The sequence below is a fragment of the Zootermopsis nevadensis genome, unplaced genomic scaffold, assembly GCF_977971745.1.
Source record: "Zootermopsis nevadensis isolate Lab colony 2312 unplaced genomic scaffold, Znev_1.0 Znev_ptg000028l, whole genome shotgun sequence".
Lineage (NCBI taxonomy): Eukaryota > Metazoa > Arthropoda > Insecta > Blattodea > Termopsidae > Zootermopsis > Zootermopsis nevadensis.
In genome coordinates, this window is record NW_028259160.1 from 6,848,649 (window position 1) to 6,875,420 (window position 26,772).

At 40.0% G+C, this 26,772-nt stretch overlaps 2 protein-coding genes and 1 non-coding gene across 6 annotated transcripts in view; 2 read left to right on the plus strand and 1 right to left on the minus strand.

The window, feature by feature from the left end:
* Positions 1–1,248, minus strand: part of Prp16 (ATP-dependent RNA helicase l(1)G0007) — a 36,120-nt gene extending 34,872 nt beyond the window's left edge. For both annotated transcript variants that reach the window (XR_002543144.2, XM_022064353.2), the window contains exon 1: positions 594–1,248. Coding sequence is in view for 1 of the 2 variants with exons in the window: in XM_022064353.2 (XP_021920045.2) it covers positions 594–744 (151 nt within the window). In the remaining variant the exon portion in view is untranslated. The remainder of the gene's footprint in view (positions 1–593) is intronic.
* Positions 1,249–2,242: 994 nt separating this feature from the next.
* TRNAP-UGG (transfer RNA proline (anticodon UGG)) lies at positions 2,243–2,314 on the plus strand. Its single transcript has one exon. It is a non-coding gene; the product is annotated as a tRNA-Pro (tRNA).
* A 7,835-nt stretch (positions 2,315–10,149) lies between these two features.
* Positions 10,150–18,754, plus strand: LOC110830020 (basic helix-loop-helix domain-containing transcription factor HLH54F). 3 transcript variants are annotated; one of them, XM_022064386.2, is made up of 3 exons: positions 10,150–10,373; positions 12,301–12,635; positions 17,755–18,754. In XM_022064386.2, the coding sequence occupies exons 2-3, from the start codon at positions 12,321–12,323 to the stop codon at positions 17,989–17,991; spliced, it is 552 nt and encodes a 183-aa protein (XP_021920078.1). In that variant the 5' UTR covers positions 10,150–10,373; positions 12,301–12,320; the 3' UTR covers positions 17,992–18,754. The 3 variants fall into 3 exon arrangements, with proteins under 3 accessions (XP_021920078.1, XP_021920077.1, XP_021920075.1); XM_022064385.2 differs by having other exon boundaries at positions 12,315–12,635; XM_022064383.2 differs by having other exon boundaries at positions 12,318–12,635.
* The last annotated feature ends 8,018 nt before the right edge of the window (positions 18,755–26,772 follow it).

A 26,772-nucleotide genomic window follows, 5' to 3' on the forward strand; every position in this document is an offset into this window, starting at 1 on the left:
AGACCCATAAAATTACCCCTCTAAATTCGGCCCTCTACAGGTCTCAGGTGTAATGGGTAACATATCCACTTCATGGTCAGCACCAATCATAACCAGAGCACCAGTATGCAAACCGCTCAGACATTTCTTGGTTGTCTTCAGTTCCTACACATATTCCAGAAAGATATCCCAAAAACAGGTTATGACTGCCAGCTCTCTTGACAAAACTGATGTAATTACTCAACTCCTAGATACTATGGTGATGTGACATCATAGATTATGTCTAATCCTACCAGTCTTATGTAAACAGTGGCAGTGTCATAGTATCAGAGAAAACAAAGTGAGGAAACATGGTTCTGAGATATTCTGATGGGCAGCCTGAGAATTAACACAACCTAAGTAATAGAAAAATAGTTGCAACAGTTTTACTTCAACGATCTTATGCTTGATATCATGAAAACAAAGGTCTAAATTTGACATAACCACAGTATTTGGTGATCCCACTATAATAACTAACACCACACACATGATGCAAAAAACTGAAACATAATCAATTACAAACATAAATACATTAACCTACAGATTATTTAAAATAAAATTAGTACAAAAATTACCAGCTAATTTATCCAGTCCAAGGATAGATTTCTTCGGAAACGGTGCCTTAAATACTCCATCTCCAGGCGGCTTCTTCTTTATGATAAGGCCACCTCTTTCATTTTTGCTACCTTCTAACCTATACAAATCTGAATCATCATCGCAGTCCATGTTTTAAAACTTCCTAATACAAATTCTCCTTAGAAGAGGGTAGTTCATTGAAAACACTCTCAGACTATTCTAACAAATCGTACTCTGATAGTCAATCATTCAAGTTGCACATTTGTTTTCATTTCACTTCCAAATTCATTACAAGTTACGAATTCACGGCGTCTCGAAATATAGCCCAATAGCATTAATATATCTGACGACGTTGTTTCTTGAAGTACACACATCTATCATAACGTTATTACCACTTGAAATTAACGGTCTTCCAATACGGAAAATAAACAAATACTCATCTCATTTATAACTTTTAACATCATACACCAACTCCAACATGGGCATGTAGTATTGCCAATTCTGCAAAATAATATCATTGCTAATACCTTGCAAAGCATGTGAACGATAACTGCCAGAAAATAACAAAGTCATTGAATGACTACAGCAAGGAAAATTAGTACATACTAGTACACTGTACTCTTTTCACTTTATTATTAATGTTTTAATACCAATATCTTTATAAAAAGTAGGTACACACATTTTGAATCGTCATATTTGGGTATAAGTAGTTACATCGATCGACATCCGTGAGACCCTGAGTTCTCACATCATAGCTTTTCTCGGAACCTAACCTAATGTGTACCCATTACTTTATGAGTAGACACAACCCCCAAGTAGTTATTTTGAGGTATGGTAATGCACTTCCGTTATATTGTCATAAATGCTTGAACTGGTTAGAGGCTAAACAAGGGGGTTTAGATTCCCTACATTTGAAAGTTTGTCTCTTCACGGACATATAAACCAGACCTGAATCCCACCAAGGGCAGATTGTAACACTCAACTTCATAATGTTGTACTGAGGTTAAGAATGCTTGGAATGAAACCTCCAGCCTAACATGTTTTCATGGCACGGTGCATAATTAAGCACAGGGACAATTTTATTCTTAGCTTTTGGCACAACTTCTCACTTAAAATTTAAAACAGCTAGGCTACTAATATCTCTACTGAGAACTAGACGAAAATGGGAGGATAATCTCAGGCAGGATTTAACGGAGATAGGAGTTGAAGGAGACCAAATTTTGTTGGCCCAGGACAAGGTCCGGTGGAGGGCTGTGGTTAATTTGGTGATGAACCTTCGGGTTCCGTGAGACATCTAGTTGGTTAGTTTGTTAGACTGCTAACATATATTTTGTGAATAAAATCCAGGATATTTAAAACGAATGACGAGGTTATTTCGCTAAACATGATGTAAATGAATTTATATCCTTCCGTCTTTTATATACTATATGTCAGGGCTGACAACTGCAATCACTCTTTCGAAGTTGCCCAACATGACAGATCTTTGTTATATGTGATAACTCATAAAACAAGTATCCACCTGAAGAAACGACCATGTCCGAAGGAATAAAATAATAAAGTTAAAAAATATATAAAAGAATAAAGTTAAAAAAGATAGTGGGTATTAATCACACCTTAATGTACCTGTAGTAACAGCAACATTTACATCGGCTCAGTGGTCTAGGGGTATGATTCCTGCTTTGGGTGCAGGAGGTCCCGGGTTCAAATCCCGGCTGAGCCCTTTTTTTTTATTTCACAGCATAGAATCCAAAATTTGTGAAACACTTCACAATGGGGGCACAAAACGAAAACCATTTTTTTTAAATAACTGAAATATCACAGAAGTGCTATGGAAACATCCGTGAGACTTTTGTCGATCAGATCTCTTTTGTGCGAGTTCAAGTGTCAAATAGCTCGCTCCGTTCGTCTGTCTGTCCTCCGTATGCATGAAACAGAGCTGTTGAACGGATTTTCATGAAATTTTACATTTGGGAGTGTTTTACAATTTGTTACTACACTACAATTTCGATTAAAATCGGACGGCAATAAACGGCACTTATCAAGACCTGTATGCGTTTCTACCAGCCTAGCTTGATCATCATGGTTTGTTTCCTTACCATATATTACGATTACCTTGATTATACGTCAAATTCTGGTTAACGCGCTATATGTGTGTGTGTTTTTTATTTCATGATAAATTATAACTTAGCTCTACAGCAATCAGCCTGTTTCTTAAATACGTGGGTTAGGGGTTTCTCAACCCGCTGCCCTCCGATCTGTGTTATGCGACTCTTGAAAGTTTTTATAATAAACCTACAGTGCCAAACCGAGTGACGCAAAATATTTTCCTGGTATCACAGAAAACGTTTTGTTTTTGCCATTAGTATTTGACAGCAGCGATTGTTGGGAGTAGCTGTACAGTTTTATGAAGAACTTAAAATCAAGAACTAGGATGTATCTTACTGATAAAAACTTGAAGTAATTCATGCGAAACAAAACAGCAGAAATCAAGCATATCAAAATATTGCTCAAGCAAAAGCAGTTACAAATCGCTAAATACTGGCTGATTTTGTAAAAGAAAATTATTTACTTGTGTGTGAACCTGTTTTTTAAGTCGGTCAGTGCTGTTTTTAATACAGTTCCCTCTTGACCAAACTGTCCTCATCTTGTAACCTTGCGGCCCGCGAATCGATAAATGTGTGAAAATGTTCCTCGGTCTGAAAAAAATTCAGAACCCTTGACGCAGGCAAAATGTAGTTTCTTTGCGAAAGCAATGAAAAAGCCGCTCTGGGTAAAAGATTCTTGTTTTATTTAATGGTTCAAGTGCTTCGATAAAATGCAACGGGTTTACTTCATTATATTAAACCAGGTCGAATAACATAAACAATAACTTCTCATAAAATACATAGGCCTACAAAGATTTGTACACTCAAGGAAACTGCACAAGAGTTATCTATAAGCGATATTTTTTTGGAATTAAAATTACCTCATTCTTAACTTCTCCTTAATCGTCCAGAGAGATGAAAATGGCTTTAATCCATGAGTCAATTCGCATTCCGTCCTGGAAAAGAGACTTTGTCCCCAAACAGAAGTGGAAATTGTGTCGGAAGTTGTGCAGCCGTTGTCATGGTGACGGTTGCCCTAAGTGTTCAATAACAACTTCTTCCGGGACTCTTATATGGGTAAACACTGCACCATTAACCTCTCGGCCTAAACACGCGGGGTGGTGTGGGGGTGGCTCAAAACACTGAGCAGTGTCACTGATTTGTGACGCAACGACAGGTCAGCGAAATGTTAACAGTTGAATGTGAAGGTTGGAGGAAATCAAAATGGTCACCATCCAGACATCCGGACTACTTCATATCATAGCGCACTGCTCGTTTAGTAACGTTTGTTTCGATGTTTTATACGCGAATACGGTAACCAGTTGCCCGAGAAGATTTTATTGATTGAAATCGCCGGAAAGTCTCAAATCCTAAATGTTTAACTTGCACATTTTCTTTTGTGACGTTCTTCGGCCGACTATCGAAAATCTACATCGGGGCCCCAAAACAGAAACAGTTTCTTATATTCCTAGACCTCCTCAAGACGGACGGACGGACGGACAAGTACAGCTCTTTAGTGGAAGAAATTGTTTCTTCGAAACTCTGAAAAGAATATAAAGAGAAATCAGAAAACCGATAAAAAAAACAGACAAAAATAAGTGTGAAGACAATGTTAATGTGATCATTATTCTTGTCCTCCTTTTTGCTATTCAAGAGCCAATTTGTCATGTCGAGGTGTGGACATCAAAGACTGAAAGTAAGACATCCAAATGTTTCTTTATCTGTTCCGATTACAAAGTAACGACCATGGTGACACCAAGCGGGTAGAATGATAATTAATTTTATTTTTTTTACTTCATCCATGACGATGAAGTCCGAGGAAATGTAATTTTTGTTAGGAAACACGTTGTATCCTGAACATTCTAGCGACTAATATTTCATGAAATTTCAGTTGCATTATTGATTTGTTGTTTCCTGAGTTATTTGACGAAGCTTCCCACTGGTTAGTAAATTGATTAATGAGTTTATAGTCACCTGACTGTGTTAGTCACACGCAAGTATAACAGCTTCAACCAACAAATAAAAATTCAGAACTTAAACATAAACAACAGCCTATTAAACACAACCTGATCTCATCTGCGGTATAGCAATATCTTCCATCCGAGATGTAATTGTTAAACCGCCATTACTCGGTCTCAAGGCCTCGTTTGTGATAACGGCGTGTACCGCGTGAAGATGTTGACGGACAGGAGAGGGTTTATATTCATCTTAAGCATCCTACCCCTTGCGTGTCCACAGAGGTTATGATGTGGGCGGATGATTGTGCATGGTGAGCTGAAACAATGGGAAATGAAGTGGCCATGGCCTATTTGAAGTTTTACACACAATGTTCCTGAAGGTTCTGAGTGAAACCACAACAATTATTTATTTATGTATAGCTTATTTTTCGACGTTGGCATTAGCTCAGATTATATAGAGCCGAATGAAGGGATGATTCATGAATAATGTAATGGAAATGATATCGAAGGAAGCGGTTGTGGCTCGTTGTAAGGTAATATCCCAGCATTTGTCTGGAAATAATTAAAAAAACCTCAGACGAATTAGTCAGTATCGGGCAGAGATCTGAATGCGGGTCCTACAAAATATGGAGTAATAACCACTCGGCCGCGACATTCGGTTACTAAAACAACAGATCAAAATGACAAATTACAACAATCAGTGGTTCGCCAAAGCAATGAGTTAATGGAAACGCATCTGAATTCGATTCTAGGTTACTCGCTGTAGGAAGAAGCAAACACGCTGCCTGCCCTGTCCCCCATTTGACTGGCGCCCAGTCAGTAATACGACATGGCTGGGTTAGATGCAGCGTTACAACTGAGATCCGTGTTTCTGTTTTCTTTTTAGAGTGAGTGGTAGGGGAGGTCCAGCAAAATGAGCGTTGATAGACATCCCACGGGTTTCTAACCGCAGTGATGAATGTCGTAGGAGGGGCGCAGCACCCCAATAATTCAGCACGCGACATCACGCTCGTCTAGTTTTCAATGTCACACAACTTATGACTTCCTTTTCCACAACTAATTTCAAGGAAATGACTTTTGTTCTTACGCTGGTTTTATGTTCTCACATTCTAACATCATTTACAAAAATGTTTTCAGACGGTGCGTCATAACCTACTACTCCGGTGCATATAACATTAGGAATACAGCACGTCGTCTTAAGGCTGTTATTTTCAGTGGTGCTACCTGTGCAAAGCCAAATTTTTCGTTTATATTTTCTTATACTTGGCTCTGATGTAGTTATGTTTCTTCCGTAAGATAACGTAAGCCAATCAAAGTTTAATCTTTCGAACTAAAGATTTGCGTCTGCTTTGATAATGTTCCCCAATTTGAAGATTTCTGTCTTCTGGGTTATTGCGCTGTGTAGTCTGGTAGATGCTTACCAACGTTTCAGAGGTCATACTGCCTCCGTCATCAGGGCGATGAAGAGTCATACTGCCTCCGTCATCAGGGCGATGAAGATTTCTGTCTTCTGGGTTGTTGCGCTGTGTAGTCTGGTCGATGTTTACCAACGTTTCAGAGGTCATACTGCCTCCGTCATCAGGGCGATGGATTACTGTCTTCTGGGTTGTTGCGCTGTGTAATCTGGTAGATGTTTACCAACGTTTCTGAGGTCATACTGCCTCCGTCATCAGGGCGATTCTTAGTATGAAGATTTCTGTCTTCTGGGTTGTTGCGCTGTGTAGTCTGGTCGATGTTTACCAGTGCAACAACCCAGAAGACAGAAATCCCCAATTTATTTTTATCCTGCCCGCAACAGCTCTTCCCTGTTTTCCATGTTGTTACATGGCCAGTCCTGTATGTGATGACCAGAAGCGCGCGTTACTGGACAACAGAAAACAAGTGGGCAGCTGATGGCGTCATTTATTGGGCGAAAACATGAATACACAAAGAAAAATGCAGATGATTTATTGAAGCCACTAAGAAGTACAGGTAAAGTTAGTTGTGCCTGGTACTTAACTAAGTACGACACCGTGCGGATGTATGGGAAGGGCGTGAGTGGTTATCTTCACTCCCCGGCCGCTTTACCCGGAGGATAGAACAGCGGTATGCTTCCATGTCTCGTCACAGAATGCAGGACAAAATCATAATAAGCCTATAGCGTAAATGTAACTACCACAATCACAAATCTTTAAAACTTAAGATGACGCTAACAAATCACAACTGCATTCTCGAAGAAAGTAAAAGCAGATTCAATTCGGTTAATGCTTGCTGCCATGCAGTTCAAAATCGTTTGTCTTCGTGGTTCCTATCTAAGAAGGAAAAGTTTAAAATATATGAAGCTGTACACAATTTTGCCTGTCGTCTGGTGTGAGAATCGCCGGTCTATTTTATAAAATGGTACGTAACATGTGGGTCATTATGTTGTCTTACTTAGTTACAACTGATGATATATTACAAATCGCGAGATCTTTGCGTGAAAACTTGACACTTGTACCGAGCTGGTGATTAAATTTCTTAACAAAATTTGTACCTGTCAGACTGCATTGCAAGAATGAAAACCAGTGCTGAGAATCTGTGATTAGGTACAGGGTTGGTAGGCTGCATTTGGATCGGACTGGCTGGAATGCATGGGGCGTCAGTCCAGAAACACGACGTTTCCAGCTGGAAACAAATGGGCTACCACTTGCACGTCGAAACCTCTCCCACACCCCTCCGACCATTAGAAATCACTGACCGGGAGAAATAGGATCACGACCTTTGGGTAAGCTTTTCGACAGTGTGTCAAACTGTCAAGTTTTCTTGTGGTAGCATTTGTTTAGCCAGAAATAACTTGATACTAAAGTAGCCATTTTATGATTTCGTTTAAAAAAACACATTAACTAAACGTCTTACAGGAAGGTCACATCTGTCAGCCTGTAGGTTCTCATGTTTCATTATATGAAGAATTTTGATTAAATTTGGTATCGAGCTGTACAGATAATTTATTTTCGGCTTGTATCTCTTTAATGTGAGGCTGGAGAGCGCAGTCAGCATAGTGACTAGGCTATGCGCTGGACAACCGTGTTTCGATTACCGACACAACAGAATTTCTTTCCGTCACTACATCCAGACAGACTCTGGGGTCCACCCAGCCTCTTATCCAAAGCGTCCCGCGGTTAAGTCCTGAGGGTAGAGAGGTCTAGGCGTGAAACCACTCACGCCCCTTTAGTACCGAGGTTAACATTGCGGAGCTACACCGCCGTAGTACATGATATCAGCAGACCTATACGATGTAAAATACAGACCTAAATTGGGTTTACAGCTAATATTTGAAACATGGTGGTTATTAAATTAAGCAGAAAGAAAAATGGCTTATGATTCTGTGAGAGAGATAGATATGCTGTGATTAGTTTTGAAGTAGTGGATTTTTACATGCAATGAATGAACATCAATGCCAATAAGGCATCAATATTACAAAGTTCGCATATTTTATCCACATGAAAAATGAATCAGATTCTGGCATCCGAACCAGGAAACTGAATAATCCAATGAATGACCGATCCGAATCAAATGATGCTGCATGAAATGAAGAAATGAAGTAGACGTACATTGGAAAGCTCAAAAACTATGCAGAGAGACAAGTGAAGAAAAGTATAGAAAAGAGATACAAGAGATAAATCTTGGGTGGGGAAGAGAGAGAGGATGATTAATTCTGAACATAGGTTGCTGACTATAGCTTTAAGCAGACTGCGCAGACAGAAATTTGTTATTGCTTTACATGCAGCCGGAAAAGTGACTGGGTGCAGTCTGGACGACCACGTTTCCATTCCCGTCAGGGACAGGAATTACTGACTTCTGACGGCCCATCCAGTACGAGGGATTCTTTGACCCTGGGGTAAAGCGGTCGAAGCGAGAAGGCGACTACTGTTCTCCATCTACCGTCGAGGTTAAGAATGTCTGGAACTTTACTTCTGTAGTCAAATATACTCCTGTGCTTAAACACAGAATAACTTTATTGTTACTGTTATTATCTTTGAGGATATGGCGGTCTGTTAACCTGCACCTAGTGTGAAGGTTAAAAATGTGTGGAGCTATACCTCCAGTCCCCCTATTTCTGCGTAGCGTGGTACAGAGTTAGGCACCAGAGACAGCTTTAATTTAATATCATTATTATGAACTTATCTCCATCTGTGAGAAAACTTTCTTGGAGAAGATAATTCTTTTCTTGGCACTGCACATATAACTCAAAACAGAGGTTCACGAACCACGGATTTCAAACAAACGACTAGATGATCCCGGAAACGGAACCCGGCTCCTCGTGGCATAGAGAGGAAGGACGTCTGGGCATGCGAGGTGAGAGGATCCACCTGGCAGTGGCTGGCACGTTGGGATCAACAGGAAGTCGGCAGTGCCGTGTTCTGCAGTTTCTGCTTGTAGAACACGACGCGAGACACAGATTACAAGGACCTGGTGATACATTTCTGCAATGGGCACTCATGTCACGCCCTTTCTCCACACTTGCAACTCCACGGAATGCGGAATGTTGTTCCTTTTCGTATTTTGTAGATTTTAACCCTCAGGCTGGCAGGTTTGGATGACACGGGTTTGACTGACTGGTTGTACATCCATTATTTCACGACGCTGCTACACACAGTCATACGACTAAAATTGATATTAGCGATCGTGGCCTATTTATTATTACCTTTTCCATATTATTTTTTTCTTTGCACAAAGTGCATAGTGAGAACTCATAATGGACTGATCTTGTCTGTCAGTCTGTCTGTCCAGTCGATTCAACTCAAGAACCACTGAACGGATTTTGATTAAATGTAGTGCTTTTCTGTACGACCTCAAAATCGTACTTGTGCAAACACAAAATGATTGAGGAGAATATCTGAAACCGAGAGAGGGATGTAACCAGAGGGTAAAGAAAATTGCGCAATAAGGAGCTCCATAATTTGTACACATCACAGAATCTTAGACCTGTTTGGGTGATCAAACCAAAGAGGATGAGACAGACGAAATACTTGTCACGCATGGGAGACATGAGAAATGCACATAAAATTTTACTTGGTAATCCTGAAGAAGTTATACTACTTAGGAGACCTGAGCCAACCGGGAAGATAATATTAAAATAGTATTTAAAGAAACACAAAAGCCCTGGTTAACACATGAGATCATTTATGTAACAGAAGTAGCGGAAATGTTATTTGAATTGCTGGATTATTTGTTTCGAAATACGAGATAAAAACGTGACATTTACGAAGAAGACTAGTCCTATAGTCCCTAAGACATGTTACTTCGATTCCCCTGGCATCCTTTAGTGAAACAGCTTCTGTAATCATCTCGCGCTTACGAATCTACCAATGACATAACCCCTATCGATGTCTGGACCAATCCAGCCTCTCCCAATCCCATTACGTGTGTTTGGAAACCACGCCCTGTTTCCTAGGTTCGCGACCCTTTCTCATGGATCCTCAGCATCCCACATCCCCCCACCCCAAAAAGATCCCCTCCCCTCCTGCTGGTATGTGCTAATTGTTGGTCACGCTAGTTCGAAGATTTCGTCACGGGACTTGTCTGTTATCCCTCAGGAAACGACAGAAGGGACCAGAGGGTCCGTGTGTGTTTATGTGTTTGTCATGTTACTGTAGTGACTGTTATGTTCGATTCTGATTTTGTGATTTTGTTTGCAAGATGTGTAGTGGAATTGTGCACGTTCCATAGCTATAACGTGCAGGAAAACTGAAAAGAAGAAAGGAACACAAAACTGAAGGTAAGAAAAAGTGAGTTGTCGACAGAGGAATCATTTTAACATAAATCTGTTAAAACGATACATTAATTGATTACATATTTACTTACACCCAGAACTTAGATCGTTAAAAACCCCTAAGGACTTAAAAATTATCATAATGAAAAACCCACTTTATTCTCTAAAGCAAGATATCATCGCTTTTTTATTCTTCCTATTTCGACAGTGCTATAAAACTAACCCTCACAACGAAACAAAAATATTTAATACATACAAGACAATTTACAAGATTTCTCCTCATATTTTTGGCAACACGAACGGAATATAAAAGATTAAACAATTGTATTTTTAGGGTTGAATAAATTATTTTAAATTGTAAATAATATTATATTCGTTACGCGTATCAACTAGGAATAATTATTACTACGCCTACCAAACAGACACTAAGGTCCGATATGAGCCTTAACATTTCTCGATAATTGACAGGACCCCGAAAGTCAGCCTGTCGCATGGCCTCTAGGTGTATAGGACAACAAGCCACAGTGTGGTACGCGATTTAAACCCACGATCCCAGTATTCGAGCGACAAAGATCCTCGGTTCTCAATCAGACTACGCGGTTGTTAGTAACTCAAATTAACATTAATTGCCGCTTTCAAGAATCCACGGCTCTCCGAACAGCTGATATTTTGGTTTTGCTCCTCACTTCCCAACGTTCAACACAGCTACGCATCTGTCCGTCACATATGAGAAAATATCCCAAAGAAAATAATATACGTATTAATTATTTCTCTTTGCTCTGGATGAAAACTTTGCTTTCCAGAACTTCTAACAGGAAACTATGAAAATGTTAGAACGGGGACGGTTTAATTTGGCCATCAATGGCGAAATCTCCGGTCTGCCTAGAAGTGCGCAGCCAAAACACTAACAATGGCAGAATATGAAACAAAGCTTTACTTTGAAACACAACAACGACATATTGTTATTATTATTATTGTTGTTGTTAACACTACGCTGCGAATGTTGGGGAGTGGGTAATAATATTGTATTTTCGCAGACCTGACTTCTAGACTAGGATTTGCCCCTGTTGGTAAAGTTGCATGACGATCCGGGTGCGGTCTCCGGCAGGAGAAGTAACTTTCCCAAAGAGAACTTCAAACCGGTACCAACTCTCCTATCAGATGTGTATCGGTGGTAAAGAGTGAAGCTGGCCGTCTACTGTTTCGAATTTGTGAAGATTTACCTCGACATCTTGTAATCTGGGTGCATTCTTTATTATGGGCTTCCTTTATTTAATATTTTTGCGTTCTTAAAATTTTGTAAACACCCGCGAGAGTCATATTTCAGGTTCTCGTAGAGAAAAATGTGAATATCATTGACTTCTAGGAACTTGCGCCGTGAACAGTAGTAGACCCTTTCCCTGGTGATAGAGGCAGTAGGAGCCTCTGAAACGTATGTCAGTTTTTACGAGACTAACAGTGCAATGCAGTTATCTTCAGCACCCATTCGACTTTTGAATATCGTTTCTTGATTAATTATTAACATTATGTCTCTTGATATGTGTGTGCAGTCAGTACGAACAAATGATGACCGTACACAGATTTTAACTGTGAAATTAATTTCATGAAGTTCTCTAGTTTTTAAACACTTCTAAATAGCTCAAACTGTTCTCCTAGTAAAAACTACTATGCTCACCTCTAGATTGGACTGAAGTGAGTAGCCAACTTCAAGTTCAGGCCGACTTTACCAAGGGGACCATTCTAGGTACACATTCAAGGTGAAGGTGGCTGACCAAAGAATCAATCTGAATATGGACGTAATGAAGACAGAATTCCCTAAAAAAAATTACGGTCACTTGGTCGAAGGAGCTATCAGTGAACCATAAATTACTTTCCCCTTACATTTTCGGACGCAGCAAGCAACGGTTCTTTGATACTTAGTGCAGTGCAACAGTGTTCTATGTCCAGCAGGGCATGCCTCGCCGAAGACGTGGTGCAGTAAGTGGACCTCGCGGGGGCTCGAGCCCGGACCTTTGTGATGACGAGGACGGGATGTGCACGCGCGAGAAGCCGCAGCAAAGGAACGCAGCGAACGCGAGGGAACGGGCGCGTATGCGTGTCCTGAGCAAGGCGTTCTGCCGCCTGAAGACCACGCTGCCCTGGGTACCGGCCGACACGAAGCTGTCAAAGCTGGACACCCTGCGCCTCGCCACGAGCTACATCGCTCACCTCAGGGCCATCTTAACAGACGAAATGGCAGAGGTGGCCCCCATACACCCTCTCAACTTGGTGAGTCACGAGCTTGAACCTTTCCATGCTACGCACGAAATATCTCGATTCAAACCTTTCGCCATTACACATTGGATTTATATTATTCTATATGATAACTCCGCCATCTCATAACAGTTTTACATCACCACTTGTGGCTTTTCAACTACAGAAATTACATCCGTCGTGGACATACAACAACAGAAGACGGAGATATTGATCTCATTCTTGTGTAGTAAATAAGTTTTCAAAGCCTTAGCCAACAGCATCAGACACGTGGGTTTCAGGCGACCGCAAATCGACAATTCCCCAGACGCATGGTAGTATTATTAAATGTCATAAGAAATATTATTTGCAAACTCAACATCTTCACTGGCACTCGAACTGAAGACAGTTCTTGGGTTTTTAACCGCTGCGCCTATAGCTAATCTCCCCGCCGGAACAAACATTGTGGTTCTTGGTTCCGTTCTTCTATCGCAAACAGTTTGTGGATCAAAGAAAAAAAAACCACCGGGACTCCAACTCAGGACAATTTCGAAAGTATTGGCCTTTCGAGGTTGTGGCCTACTTTCCTGTAATCTCTCCACCGAAACATACAGTTTTGGTATTCGCCCTGTTCTTCTGTCGTGTCTAGTTTCCGGCCTATATGTCTTGACCGGGACTAGAACCCAGGATACATTTGTTTGGGTTTGGTCTTCGTTTCTGTAGTTTAGGCGCTGAAATAAACAATTTTGTTTTGACTAGGAACCCAAATAACCTTTTTCCCAAAATCATTCTTTAGTGATCAGGATACTCCGTTGTTAGTATAAAATTATAAATTTTAAAAAGCCAATGAGACTTAAGATATGTCACTACACAGAAACATAAATTCTGTTCCTGACAAAGATAACAAACAGATGAATAAACGAGTCGTGAACCTGATCTCTGTGGTGTGACATGGAAGGTATTTGCCGATCTATTTATGTACGTACAAGCAGAAAGACAGACAGGACATGTCTTGTTGCATAAACCTGCAGAAAGAAGTGAGTTAAAGCCATCAGTCACAATTTTTGCCACATCTTAATCGATTATGCGCCTTCTTCTCATCGTAGAGGCCAGATTTCAAACCCAGAACCAGTCCGCATGGAGTTTATGGCAGACAGGTGACACTGGAGTAGGTCTAATACAAGCGCCTCAGGTTTTTCTGCGAAGTGTCCATTCTTAGGCTGTCTATCACCGCTCACAAACTGTATGATACGACAGAATTCATTTCTGAAGCGACTCACAGCTGAATTGAATCAGAGCAAAACAGTTAATGTAGATGGCTGTCTTCTAAATTGTTGCGCCGTGTAGTCTGGTAGAAGTTTAACGATGTATCAGAGGTGCTTGCTGCCTTCACTATTATCGGGACCCGAAGACAGCCATCTTAGCAGACTCGAGAACAAAAGTCCTTGTCCAGTGAAATCTTCCGCATTGAACATGTCCTATTAGAGCACCGATCTAAAGAAACGCTTATCTATAACGGATCTGGCACCAAAACACATAGTAAGGTTGAACTGATTAATTTTCTATACGTATCGGTTATGCATCCAGTTTAGAGTGTGAAAGGAAAAATTCCAAACTAACTGGTAAGAACAAGTGTTTGAATTTTAGTTCTCTGTTGATGTAGATGCGTTCGAAGCAAATTTGTGTAATTTTGTGTCATTGTTGCTGTTTCGCTGTGACTGACCACGAGAGATAAGCACAGTACAGTTGTTTCAATAATCGCAGAAACATATGTTAAAACAATTCTATAATTTAACTGTTCAAACAGTTCTACGAGATCTCTTTCACATTAAACAATGTAAATATTATCCATTATCAGGACATTATTACATCATTAGTTCGAAAATTGCCACCCAAAAATAATTCATCTGCAGAAGAAGACCTTCATGTTTTATTGTTATAATTGTCTAAAATTACTGCTGTAGTAATGTTTCATGGCGAAATATATAACCCCCTAACATTTTTTCGCTTATCCGCGAGGTGGCAGTGCAATGCATAATCACTGTGACGTCATGGGAACAACGACAAAAGTATTTACATGAAGAAAATGACAGTAGTATTTTGTCATTGGTATCTTGTGATATTCCTCTGCGTGTTTAATATCGAATGTGTAATGGCAATTGGTATTTTTGTGGACTGGTCCAGCACTGTTGCCAACACTACGAATTCTAAGGATTGGTGGCGTTCTTGACTGATGAGCTGTGTTTTAAAGCACGTTAAAGTATATTAATTTAACTATAACTCCAGAACAGAGATAAGAATGCACTCTTCAGTAAATATACAGTCTGGTAAAAAAATATTTTATATAACTTTGTTAGTTAGTTAGTCGGCCCGTTTTGCTTGTTTAATAGGTTAGGTTAGTTAATTAGTCGGTCAATTACGGTAGTTAATTAGTTTAGAGCAGAGGTTAAGGTTCTTTGTATTGCAAGTAAATTAGGAACATTTATTTGGTTAGTAAGATTTGAGGTTCTGAAGGTGCTGATGTTAATCTTCTGGTCGTGAAGTCATGTGGACTTTTAGGTAATTACAAACGTTTCGGAGTAAAATTACTATCTTAAGGGCTGATACAGACAGCATGTTTCCTCCGAAAAGTTTGTATCTACCTACGACGTTACAGCTCAAAACAAAACATCGACATTCAGTTTGGTTTGTCCCTTAATTTGTTCCTCAAGAAGTCTGTCGGTCTTTTACTTTGGAGGTCAGTTTGTTATTGGTTACTGAGAAAGTTAATGAGCCATCCAGCTAGATAGTTTAGGGCTCTGCAGAGCTTTGTTTCGTAACATCAGATGAACGAAGAGTCAGTTACGCCCTTCCTGCTCGCAAAGCGCCACTCCACTATGTTGGAAGCGCAAGCGTTGAAAATAATCAGTCGCGGGCGGGTTTTATGACATGTTATATCCCGGCAGCTCGTTCCAACACAAACAGCAGCTTAAGTAGACAGCAGAAGAAAAGGCGCCGAGGGTTATTTCGTCTAAAAATGTGCGAATTTTTAACGCGTAGTACTGTTTCTAATTTGGGGCGTAGGGGGTGGCGTTTATAGAAAAAAGTACACAAGTTATGGGAATAACTCAATGACTCTCCTAGCGTTTCAATCTATATCATAAAGATAGCAAGAAATATAAATATTAATTTTAATATAATTTAATATTCCACTACTGATTCCGAAAGTGGTACATTTGCCAGACACAATCCAAAGTTTCGCACCGCCTCCATGTTTGTAATTTTTAACAAATCATAAAAGTATTATTACGTACCTCTACATAAACTTTTTCATTAAGCTAGACCCAATATTTCTTAACAAATTCAAACTATGCTTTACAGCTTAGAAACAATTTTTTTATTAATTCCTGTAACGTAACGATAAGACAGGTTAGCATAACAAACGTGCACGCCCTAATATTGAAAAAGTAGTATAAATATATTTAGATCAGTAGATTGTCTTTCGGTCTAATGCTGATAATGATGGTGATGAAGCCTACCCCTAAAACTACTAGCTTCCCTCCCCAATTTGATATTGAAAGAGAAAAGAGCAATTTGAAATAATCTAAGTGTTCCTAGAAGTAACATCGACACCTTAATTCGGTAACATCGCGTGTAGCTCATACAATTTCTTAACATACATTAATGTTTACCTAAATGCTATACTGCAGACTTACTCAACCTTCATGGTACCGCGGAACCCCTCCCCACAATTATCCCTAACATTTTGATTAAATAGTTTATAGACGAACTAAAATGTGAATAGACGTTATAGTTTTACTAGTCACATGTTTACTCTAATGTAGAAGTAGAAAATTCGATGAAAGAATGCTTATAACTAGCAAGAATAAAAGAGTTGGATGTAGTCAACTCGCGGGCTCCTTAGACGTACAGTTCACATTTTCATTTCGAAAATGGCCTCTAGATTCTAGAACGTATTTCTGTTGGGCGTTTCTTCCACCCAGACGCAGTAACACGGAGAGGATGGTCTGACCATTGCTTAATATGGTTATTCATATCGACGCAAATATGTCTGTACTGTGCAATCATTCCCACATTTTTATTTCACTGCCGTTGCTTGTACATCGAGAAGATATAAGGAAACAGTGAAGCGTGCTTGGTACGTTTCTTTGTCCTCGTGCTATAAACACGGGAACAGCTGGATGCAGTCCTCACACGCTCACTCGCTCGCTCGCAACAATTTTTAATGATTCTTGAAGCAATCTAATTGTTTATTTTGGTGAGCCCTCGCGCTTTTGTCTATGTCTGTAAAGCGAACGCTGGCCGGACGCCATATTGTCCCAGGTGGATCCTGTCTAGTACCCCCAAACTTTTAGCGCCATCTTTGTTTATCAAAAAGAGATAGAGGAAGGGTTCGGATTATTTCGGAAACGTGGGTCGTGGGTGGCATTTTACTGTTTAATTTAAAACAAAGACAAAACGTAAACCTGTGCCGAAATAATATAATATATTTGGCCTCTAATTAATGAATCACGCCTATTCGTAAAAAACTTTGCCTTTAAAATCGGTAATTCTTCTATTTTAGAAACACATGTCTTAAGGTTCCCAACTGAACTCTGCAAAAATTAATCAGTGCCAAGTTAGAGAGGTTTCGCCGTCCGTCCGTCTGTGCACAACAATATCGTCATTCTCGTAATAGATACTGTGAAATAACGACTAATGGAATATAGAAATTGCAGAAAATTTCTTATTTTTAATTTGATTTTAAACGAATAATGCAGTAGCTAACTACCTATATGAGACTTAATCTTTCTGGGGAAGATGATAGTAGCTCAGCTGTTAAATAAATTACCGAATTTTCACGTATTTAGTATTTAATTCCGTTAGACTGTAATACTCCTAAACCTTGTCACAGAGCAAAGATCTGCATAGGCTACACGCTTGACTCAGCTGCTGGAGAAGTTGCCGCAAGACGACGGCGAAATGAAAGTCACTTTGCAATATTGTGGGAATTGTTTCTTACTTATTTCTTTTATACCCTTTATGTCTTGGCATAAATTTACTCAGCCAGTAATGAGACAGTATTTGACCGACTTACCACAAATGAGAACAAAACCAAATTACCTCACTATATAATACAAATAATATAATAAGTTTTACGTCTGTCTACTTACAGACATGGCCGTTCAGCTTCCAGCAACAGAGTCAGGGCCTGCAGGGACAGAGTCCACGGGTCGGGGAAGAGCTGCGCCGCGGGGCAGACACCTCTCCTTCCAGCAGCAGTCCAGATCTGGAGGAAGAGGACGGCAACCATCATCACCATCACCATGCTTCGGAATTCCTGAATTCCCATCACCACCATCATCACCATCACCATCATCAGTACTCAGACTCACTACTACATCTTGGCTAGCTCAGCAGAGACCGTTGAATTTCTGTAATATTAAAATACTTTATTAAATTCTTGAACGCGAACACGAAACTAAGGATTCATATGGTTCAGTCAGTATTACAGTCACCTGTATCTATTAACATTATACGTTTACAGCTCCATACTTGAGCAACGCTATAACAGAACTAATGAACACATTAGTTGCACATTAATAACTGCAAACCGAAGCCTATAATCGCGGTCTGAGGAAATATTAGTTCCGTCTCATGTTTGGAAGCGCTAAAATATCTCAGCTAGCAAATCAACTGCAGCAAAATTTCTCCAATATTTGTAATTATTTCTAAATTCAATTATTTTTATAGCTTGCCCGTCTGGAGCTTATAATCACTGTCTTATAAAACATATATCTTTTATTTTGTAAGGTAATTATTACTTCAGCTAGTAGAGTGTACAGTTTTCTCCGCTTTGTCTGATCCACTGTCTCACTAGCAGAGCACAGACATTCAAGCGCTAAGCTGATAAGACTTTCAGTTTAAACCGGCATTACAGTTCTCTGCAAAACTGCTGCTACGGATATGGTTTTGTGGATACTGCAACCATTTTACAACAATACTTAAAGAAAAACTGCACATATTTACGAAAACAAATAAATGTAAGCTGATTCGGTCGTAGGAATGAAGTACTATTTGTTGCATCATTTCATAAATGGATGGAACACAAAAGTCTGAATTAGATTTTATGAGTGCACCTTATTGTAATTATTAAACCTTTTATATTTATTTTATTCATGTCTCTTGCTTACATAACGCTGTTTACAACATACAGACGACTCTCGTTATACGCGCTTTCGCTGTCCACGTTTTCCCGTGTCAGCGGTTTTATTTCAGTGTCATGAGAAGTATCAACATCCTATCCGAGGCCACGGTAGAAGCGCCGACTGAGTTGTTCGCAGTTTCACTGAGTCCCTCCACCATATAGACTCCGAACACCAAAAATGAAGGTGTTACTCAGAAAGTCCACGGCACGTTAAACTTTTTCTGTTTTTGCGTTCCCGATATAAGCGGGAATTAGCAGGAACGAGAGTCACCTGTGTACATAAACAACTTTGTACTGTTTAGTATGTACGTCGTTAAGTATAATATATTAATGATCAGTTCCAAAACATCGTCCATCTACGAGATATAAACTGTACACTGAAAGTGTATAATGCAGCAGCCCGCTCTGTTATTTCATCCCACTGGAATTGGACAGGTCTTGTGCGTAAGACAATTCACTAACCAATTCAGTGCTATGAAGGACTTGCATCGTTCCAAAACGGAGCTAACAACGCTAAATACCTTTAATATGTTACTTTATTAGTGAAATTTCTACTTCGACATCTTGACGTTTCAAGTTAATCTTTCCCAACTTTCCATAAACATGGAACATCATAACGCTTCTGCGTCACACGCAGAAGGTCAAGGCTTTGAAACTCTAACCTGAGATCGACTGGATGTTTTCATAGTTTTCTTAAGTTTCTCTTAAAAATGATGTAATTATAACTTAAAATAGATCGCGAACGCTTCCTTCCACATCATTTCCAATGTATCATTCACAACAACCCTAGTATTCAATGCTGTATGACCTATACAGTCATGAAAAGTCATTCAATAAATCAAAAACTTTCAAAATGACTTTATAAGTTACTTCTGTAGTACACAAACGACAAATTCCAGGAAGGAGAGTGCTTTTGATAAACTAATAGTTGCTCAGGTGGTCAAAAAATGCCTGTGTATTACCCGAATACAAGTTTAGTGTGTTATCACTACACTAATCTGCTCGGAAATCACCAATTTGAGCTTCGTGTAAGGCAGGGGTTATTTTACACTGATATTGACCAAAATTACACTTTTTGCCTACGTTTCATGGATATCACTAAGTGGTTTGAGAGATGAAATTAACGCATTAGTCTTCGCGTTAGGTAGTCGCTTCATGCAATGAGCCATCATTTTCAAAGAAATAAGCAAAAAGAGGAAGAAAAGCTGAATGAATGAGAGAGGGCAAAACGGAAGGAATGAAATAAAGACTTCTTTCCAGAATGAAGACGACGTATCTGTGCCGACAACCGCTTGACAAGTCATGCGCGGATAATTGCTATAATTCATATATTTTTGTGCGTAACAGCGGTGAGTGTGTTAGCGTGTAATTACAAACACAAAACTCGAGCGGCTACAAATCGTAATGCCGACAAGAAGATCAGGTTTTCATATCACGTCTCTGTGACGTCGTGCATTTCCAGCTTCCCCCCCCCCCCCCACAAAAATACGCACGCACGCACACACAGCTCAGAATGTATCTGGAGCGTCACTTACAAAAAGCTGCTGTTGTTCTTGAGATGGTATTGTTGTCAAAGACACACAATGGCACGCCACAAGATTTTGTCTATAAACGAACATTGACATCTACATTCAAATCCTTGCCCTGTAATAATGCGTATGGAAACAAAACATTGCACATGTTGAATTCAATTATAGATAATGAGTCAGTGAGTGTGTGTGTGTTAATGAATTCTGATTACGAAAGACAAGAGATTGCCTTTTTCTGACTATAACGTGCTAATATACGATTTCTTACAAAAAAATTCGCGGCACACCCGAAACCGTGGCGGTACAGCGGTTTGAAACACTGACTTCAACTACAGAAAGAATTAAAACACTGGCAGACGGGAACATTTATTACAAAATGATCCTGCTCTTATAGTTCTGCCCGTACTTAATTAAGCAACGCGTTGTCAGCGTCACGCGCTGGCCACTTTACTTCCCCAGAAACAGCCCTCGATTCGCCTTGCATACGAGTCAGGGTGGACCCCAGGCCCAACCTGAACACTGCGAAGAGAAAATCCTTTCTCGCTGTTTTAATACAAAATTATTCGTCTTTGGGAAACGTTATGATAAAACTCGTAGATAAAAGCAAATATGCCTCCTGATATAAGTAGCACGCCGTCAAGGGGTGTGAATGATAAGGACGCAAACTCACACTGATTCTGCATTTCGGCACTAGATGGAGGTGATAGTCAACTTTACACTCCGACCGCTTTACTCCCAAGGAAAGATGAACGTGCTGTGTTCAGTCCACACCAGCACAGGAGAAGCAATTTTTCTAGCCTGAATGGAAAATGAAGAACACAAGCCACTTTAACTATTCAGAGTAATTTATGTACACTAAAATCATTTCTAAAAAGGCGAGTGGTCAGCTTAAAAACTAGCATTACAGTTGGTACAACGTAGTAAAATAACTGGATTAAAAAGTTAACAATAGTTGAAGATTTCTGTCTTCTGGGTTGTTTCGTAGAAGACAGAAATCTTCATACTCACTGCTTTGAAAACCTCAAATCTTACCTAACAAAAGTTCCTTCGTCACTGAAATAACGCATCTTGAATTTCCACAGCAAGACACATTTTGACACAATAAAAAATAGAGGAATGCATGAGAGCAAGACAGCTCTGACTGCTAACTATAAAGCCCAATAACAAGTAAATGTAAGTATATACACATAATCCGATGCCTTTCTTTAACCCCTATGGGGGTGGTGAACAGTAAATAAACAAACGGATGAAACAGTTAGGGTGTAAAGGCAGGTCAGGATTGTTAGTTACATATGACGGCAGAAAGACAACGGCTTCACAGAAATTCGATCGGTCCTGGAAACCCATAAACACGGTGCTGAAAACCGTGGGAATTGGCCGGCTTCAATCCCCAACATAAACACCTCGCGCGGGGCTTTGGGTGCAAGATTTTTTTCATTCTTTCGTTACAAACCGAAACAATCCCGTTACGTTCTGGCAAAATGACGTAGGAACGGGAGAACGAGCAAGTGGTTACAATTCTTCTTTGAATAGAAGAGGTCACGTGTTCAATTTTAGCCCTGAATTAGACAAACCTAACCGATATTAATCAGGAAGAAATGGTAGCATACATGTACCTTAAAACAAGCGAAGATTTCTTCCTTCCACGTCCTTCTAAATTCGTCATTAACGCTAGGACGTCTTTTACTTTAAGGAACAGACTAGACCCATGCAATTGATAAAGTGTCTCTAAACAAACACACCTAAGGGACTCCATAAAAACGCTTATGTGTGTAGCAACTAAGTTTAGTCTGAGAATTAATGCCAAAGCTGATCAAATCCCACCTATGGCCTTGAGTAATTTGAGGGTTCGAGTCCCGCTCGAGGCACAGTTGTATTACAAGTTTCTCTAGGCTGTGTCGTCCTGTATAGACAGAGGCCTTTCTATGATCCGATCCCAAAACAAGGTGTTCACCCAAAGTTTCATATATTTTTTTTAGAATTTACTATAAATCAAACTGGGGCTAAGGTGCTAAATATGTTGTGTGTATTAGATTCATATGGCTCAGGAAAGGGACCAATGGCGGATTCTTGCGAACGCAGCAGTGAACTATTGCGTCCCGTTAAGTGCCAAGGATATGAATGACCATTGACGCTGTGGTTGAGAGATTTTTTGTCAGTCTTCTATTATTTTTTATGATTATATGGAATATACCAGGGCTAGGTAAAGACTACATCAGGTGAGACTTGACTTTTTTGTCATTCATTTTGAGGGTTTTGATTTCTTAAAAACTTGTCCTCAGAGATTTGAGGCGGTGTATGTGTCGATCGAAAAAATCTGGGTTGTACCTGGAGGTAGATAACAACATTTCGGAATAAGATGCTATCGCCATCTTCCTCGCTGAATGTCACTGTTTAAACGACTTGCTATTCAGAATGTTCTTTTCTTAGAAGTTTCATCAGTTCGCACATAGATGGGGAGATGAGCGCGACCAGCTTCTGCCATCTAGCGATGGTTCTGGTCAACGATTCTACTCTACAAGAAGAAATATATTTTTAGTTTGGAATTTAGCTACATGATGACACTCGTGTAGGAGGTAGAATACAAAATTCCCTGATAGATGTCAGTAAAGTTGTCATGGAAATTATAAATTTGCCGTATAGATAGCGCAATAGTTGCTGCTGTAAAACTGGAATACATTCATAAATCAAACTAAAGTTTAAGTGAGTGCTAATGGCCCTTAGTGCTTTCAAAATGAGAAAAACAATCAATCTAAGGGAAAGACAAGGCCAATCAACCTTGCGCATTTAATCGTTTCTAAGATACAGCCCCGTGAAAAGCCTGAGTTATAATTTTAAGAGCCTGCCAAGAGACGGCATTCTTTTTGGTCTAAATAAATCTGACAATAAACAAGAAAACATTAATTTCTCTTTCTAGAGTGAATATTAAGGTACGAAGACACGAGTTTTCTTACTCTCATCACACCTTTCCCTCATAGTCCTGCTTCCGTTTTCTTCTTTACCTTCTTTTCTTCATGAACATAATATACAATGCGCTATTCTTCACGTTCCTTTCTCCATTTTTATTACCTTCTACTTCTTTTATCTTCTTCTCTTCACCCCTTAATTCCATCCACGCACCTGATTTACAATCGGCCATGACCATATCGTCCGCAATGTTTCATATTCTACTTGTCACTCTGTGCCCTATAAAGAGTCTTCAAACAACCCAACAAAGGAAATACTAAACAACAATCGACAAAGCCTGCCTGATTTCACATCGTCTGTCTGATCATTACAAGACTACGTTTCCATTGACGAAGTTCACAACACGCTCGTAGATGACAAGAATGCAGTTCAAAGTGCACTTGTGTGTCACTTGTCTTACCCTTATGCCACGTAAAACAAAACACTCTCGATATAACACAAATACGTTCAACAAATCTATAAAAGTTTGGATCAGCTTTGCCGACTTCAGAGCCTGATATTAAATTGTCTTACTATCTTCGTATATCTGTTTCTATATTCCTTGAGGCATGAATTCACCTCATCAGTTTCGGTAAGAGAATTCCTATTCCTTACACTAAATAGCATCTACTATACAACACACGTCTTTATTTCCACTATCCAGACACTGTCTTATCTCGGCCTCAACTTCCGCTAATAAAGCAGATGGTTAGGTCCATTTTATTGTTATCCTTTATCCATGCCAAGTTATTTCAAGTGGTCTCCTCTATTCGGGCCTACCGACTAAAATTTTGTATGTATTTAGCTTCTCTCCCATCTTATTCTCCACGAATGCTCTAAAACATTCCTTCGGAATTCGGACAGGAAACGTACAAACTTCATGAGTCTGATACCGTTCTTGAAGAATGCAACAGAGATGCATTACAGCTGTGTTTGCCCTGTGAATCAAACACAGGATCGGACAGACAGGCCTAAAAATCTTTATGCCAGAAATGACGTAACAGTAAAGCCTGGATTTATGGGCTTTGGCTGTCTCTTTATCAGCCACACTTTATTAGCAGGACGCACAGCTTTTCGTTGCAGCTGCCTGCTGTGTGCATTGCATGGGTGGTCCGTTGACAGGACCAGACTGTTCAAGAACCACGTGGTCAGACCACGTGTTCATCTTCAGCACATTATAAATGATTTTTAGCCTTCCGCATGAGTCGTAACATTTTTAACAGATTAAATAAGTCTGAAGAGAGTTACCAACTGCAGAATGTGTTCTCAGTCAACAGCGACAAGACTCCGGTTAATTGCGTACGTTGATAAATATAACATTTTGGTCAGGAAAGCGGCCACCTGCGAGGTCGAAAAACAGACATGAAGATGGCTGTCTTCGTGTTGTAGCGCCGTGTAGTCTGGTAGAATTTGATGATTGCCCTGATGATGGAGGCAGCAAGGACTTCTGAAACGTTGGTAAACTTCTACCAGACTACACGGCTCTACACCCCAGTAGACCGCCATCTTCGGACTCACCGCCGTGAAATCCTCTGATCCTCCTCAAACGACATGAACGTAACATAAATACGAATTTTTGGGAAATCGTGTGAGCTTGAGAGGTATATGACGTTAACTCAGGGTTTGCGTTCGGATTCGAATACCGGAGGGTTTGCTAGTTCATTAAGATACGCCAGAATAACCTACTTGCACAGCATTAATGTACTTTATCGCCATAGCACAATAAGATAAATGGCGTGTAGATAAACACAATTTTTAATAGCCTGTAGATCAGGCCTACCCAACCTTTTTTGCTGTGCAGGTAACTTCGACAAAATTTAGTCTGTATGAAGGCAACATAAAGTTCAATACATAAACTGTGGAATGTACGTATATATACTTTATCTGCGTATTTTTCTATATTTCTTTAAGTCTTTATCCTCTTTTAGCCGCAGGTGTCGAGGTACGCATTTCAAATGTCTCCGCGGGCAACATAACACTGTGTCGCGAGCTACAGGTTGGACGGGTCTTTGTTGTTTCTTGCGAGATTTAAAGTTCTCATAGTTCCCTTATTCTCGACCTGTGACGTCGTGTGAACGTTTAGATAGGTACCGACGTTTCGGAGAAGCTTACTGTCTCCATCTTTAGGGTTTCTTGGTTTTCACAATGCTTTATTAAATGCGTTGTCTCAGTTCTTTCCGGCGTTGAACAACATGGCGATTATGAGAAATGATTATTATGATGAATGATAAATTGGTAAAGGCGTGGATGGATTCGGTCGTGGTGTGTTTTGAGGTTGTGTGAAGAAATGTATTGTCGACAAAAACTTAGTTCCCTTCGCATTCGCGTCGCCATTTTATCATCCTCATTTAAAAGCTGAAGGACTCTGGAGCCCACCATGAATTGGTGTTAACGTACAGGGGCCAACTTGTTTGCCATTGTTCCAAAATTTGTCTTTTGTGATTCTGTGTGCTCACGGAGACGATAAGTCGATGATAGTCATCTGAGCTGTTGCATCATGTAATCTTGTAGGTTGTCATGAATGATTCGGAGGAAGGAATCGGCTCCATCTTCTGAGTCTGTCTTCTTTTCTGTTTTTCGTTTTGTTTCTTTTTCTCACATCCTCTGTCCATAACGCAGCTTAGGCAGACGATGTGCTCAGACACTCCGCGGGGGACGGCGCCAGGACCTGTTGTTGAGGGTGGATGAATGGACGTGCAGTGCCGATTGACCTTAACCAAACAGATGGCTGCTGCTGACAAGGTCGGCCCGCCAAAGAGTTTCCAGGAAACATGAAGCAGTTTCCCACACTAAACTGAAATTCACGACTATGGGTCTGCCTTAACAGCCGACAGCTACTCAACAGACGAATAAATCGCCATTCCATTGGGCCCTAAGGTCTATTGCCATGTGCACAAAACTCCACAACGAAACTACATCCTTACCCAGTTGGTTAGGTTTTATACCATACATCTTTAATATGCATGTTCACATAATTCATCCAAAATTATTTATCTCATAACTCCCCCATTAGATTAGCCTGCTTACCTGGTTTGGCACATCTTATCTTTTCTTAATTCATTTAATGCAGTGTCGCAAAATAAAGAAATAATTTACCCGAAACATCGTGTGGTTCCACTAGGTATCGAACTCTTCGTTGAATTTGGAAAGGACTGGAGCAAAGAACGCATTTTGAAAGGAATTTAGATAGTAAAACCTGAAGTCTGTTGAGCCACTCTTGTTCTGAGCTCTAAACGACCCGCGGTACTGCACCGGAGTGTGGATCGCGCACCTGCACAGCACAGATTCTAGCAGAAGTCACCTAACTGCAGAATAACATCTTGCTCAAACTTGGAAACAACACACTTTTACTTCCTTCTTAACACTCAAAACTATTTCAACACGAAACTACCATATACCTATTTGTATGATTTGAGCTGTTCACAGCGGTGATTATGAAGATTGCTGAAGACAGCAATTTTCATATACCTATTTATTTCATTGTTATGCAGTATATCCGGTCTGATGACTG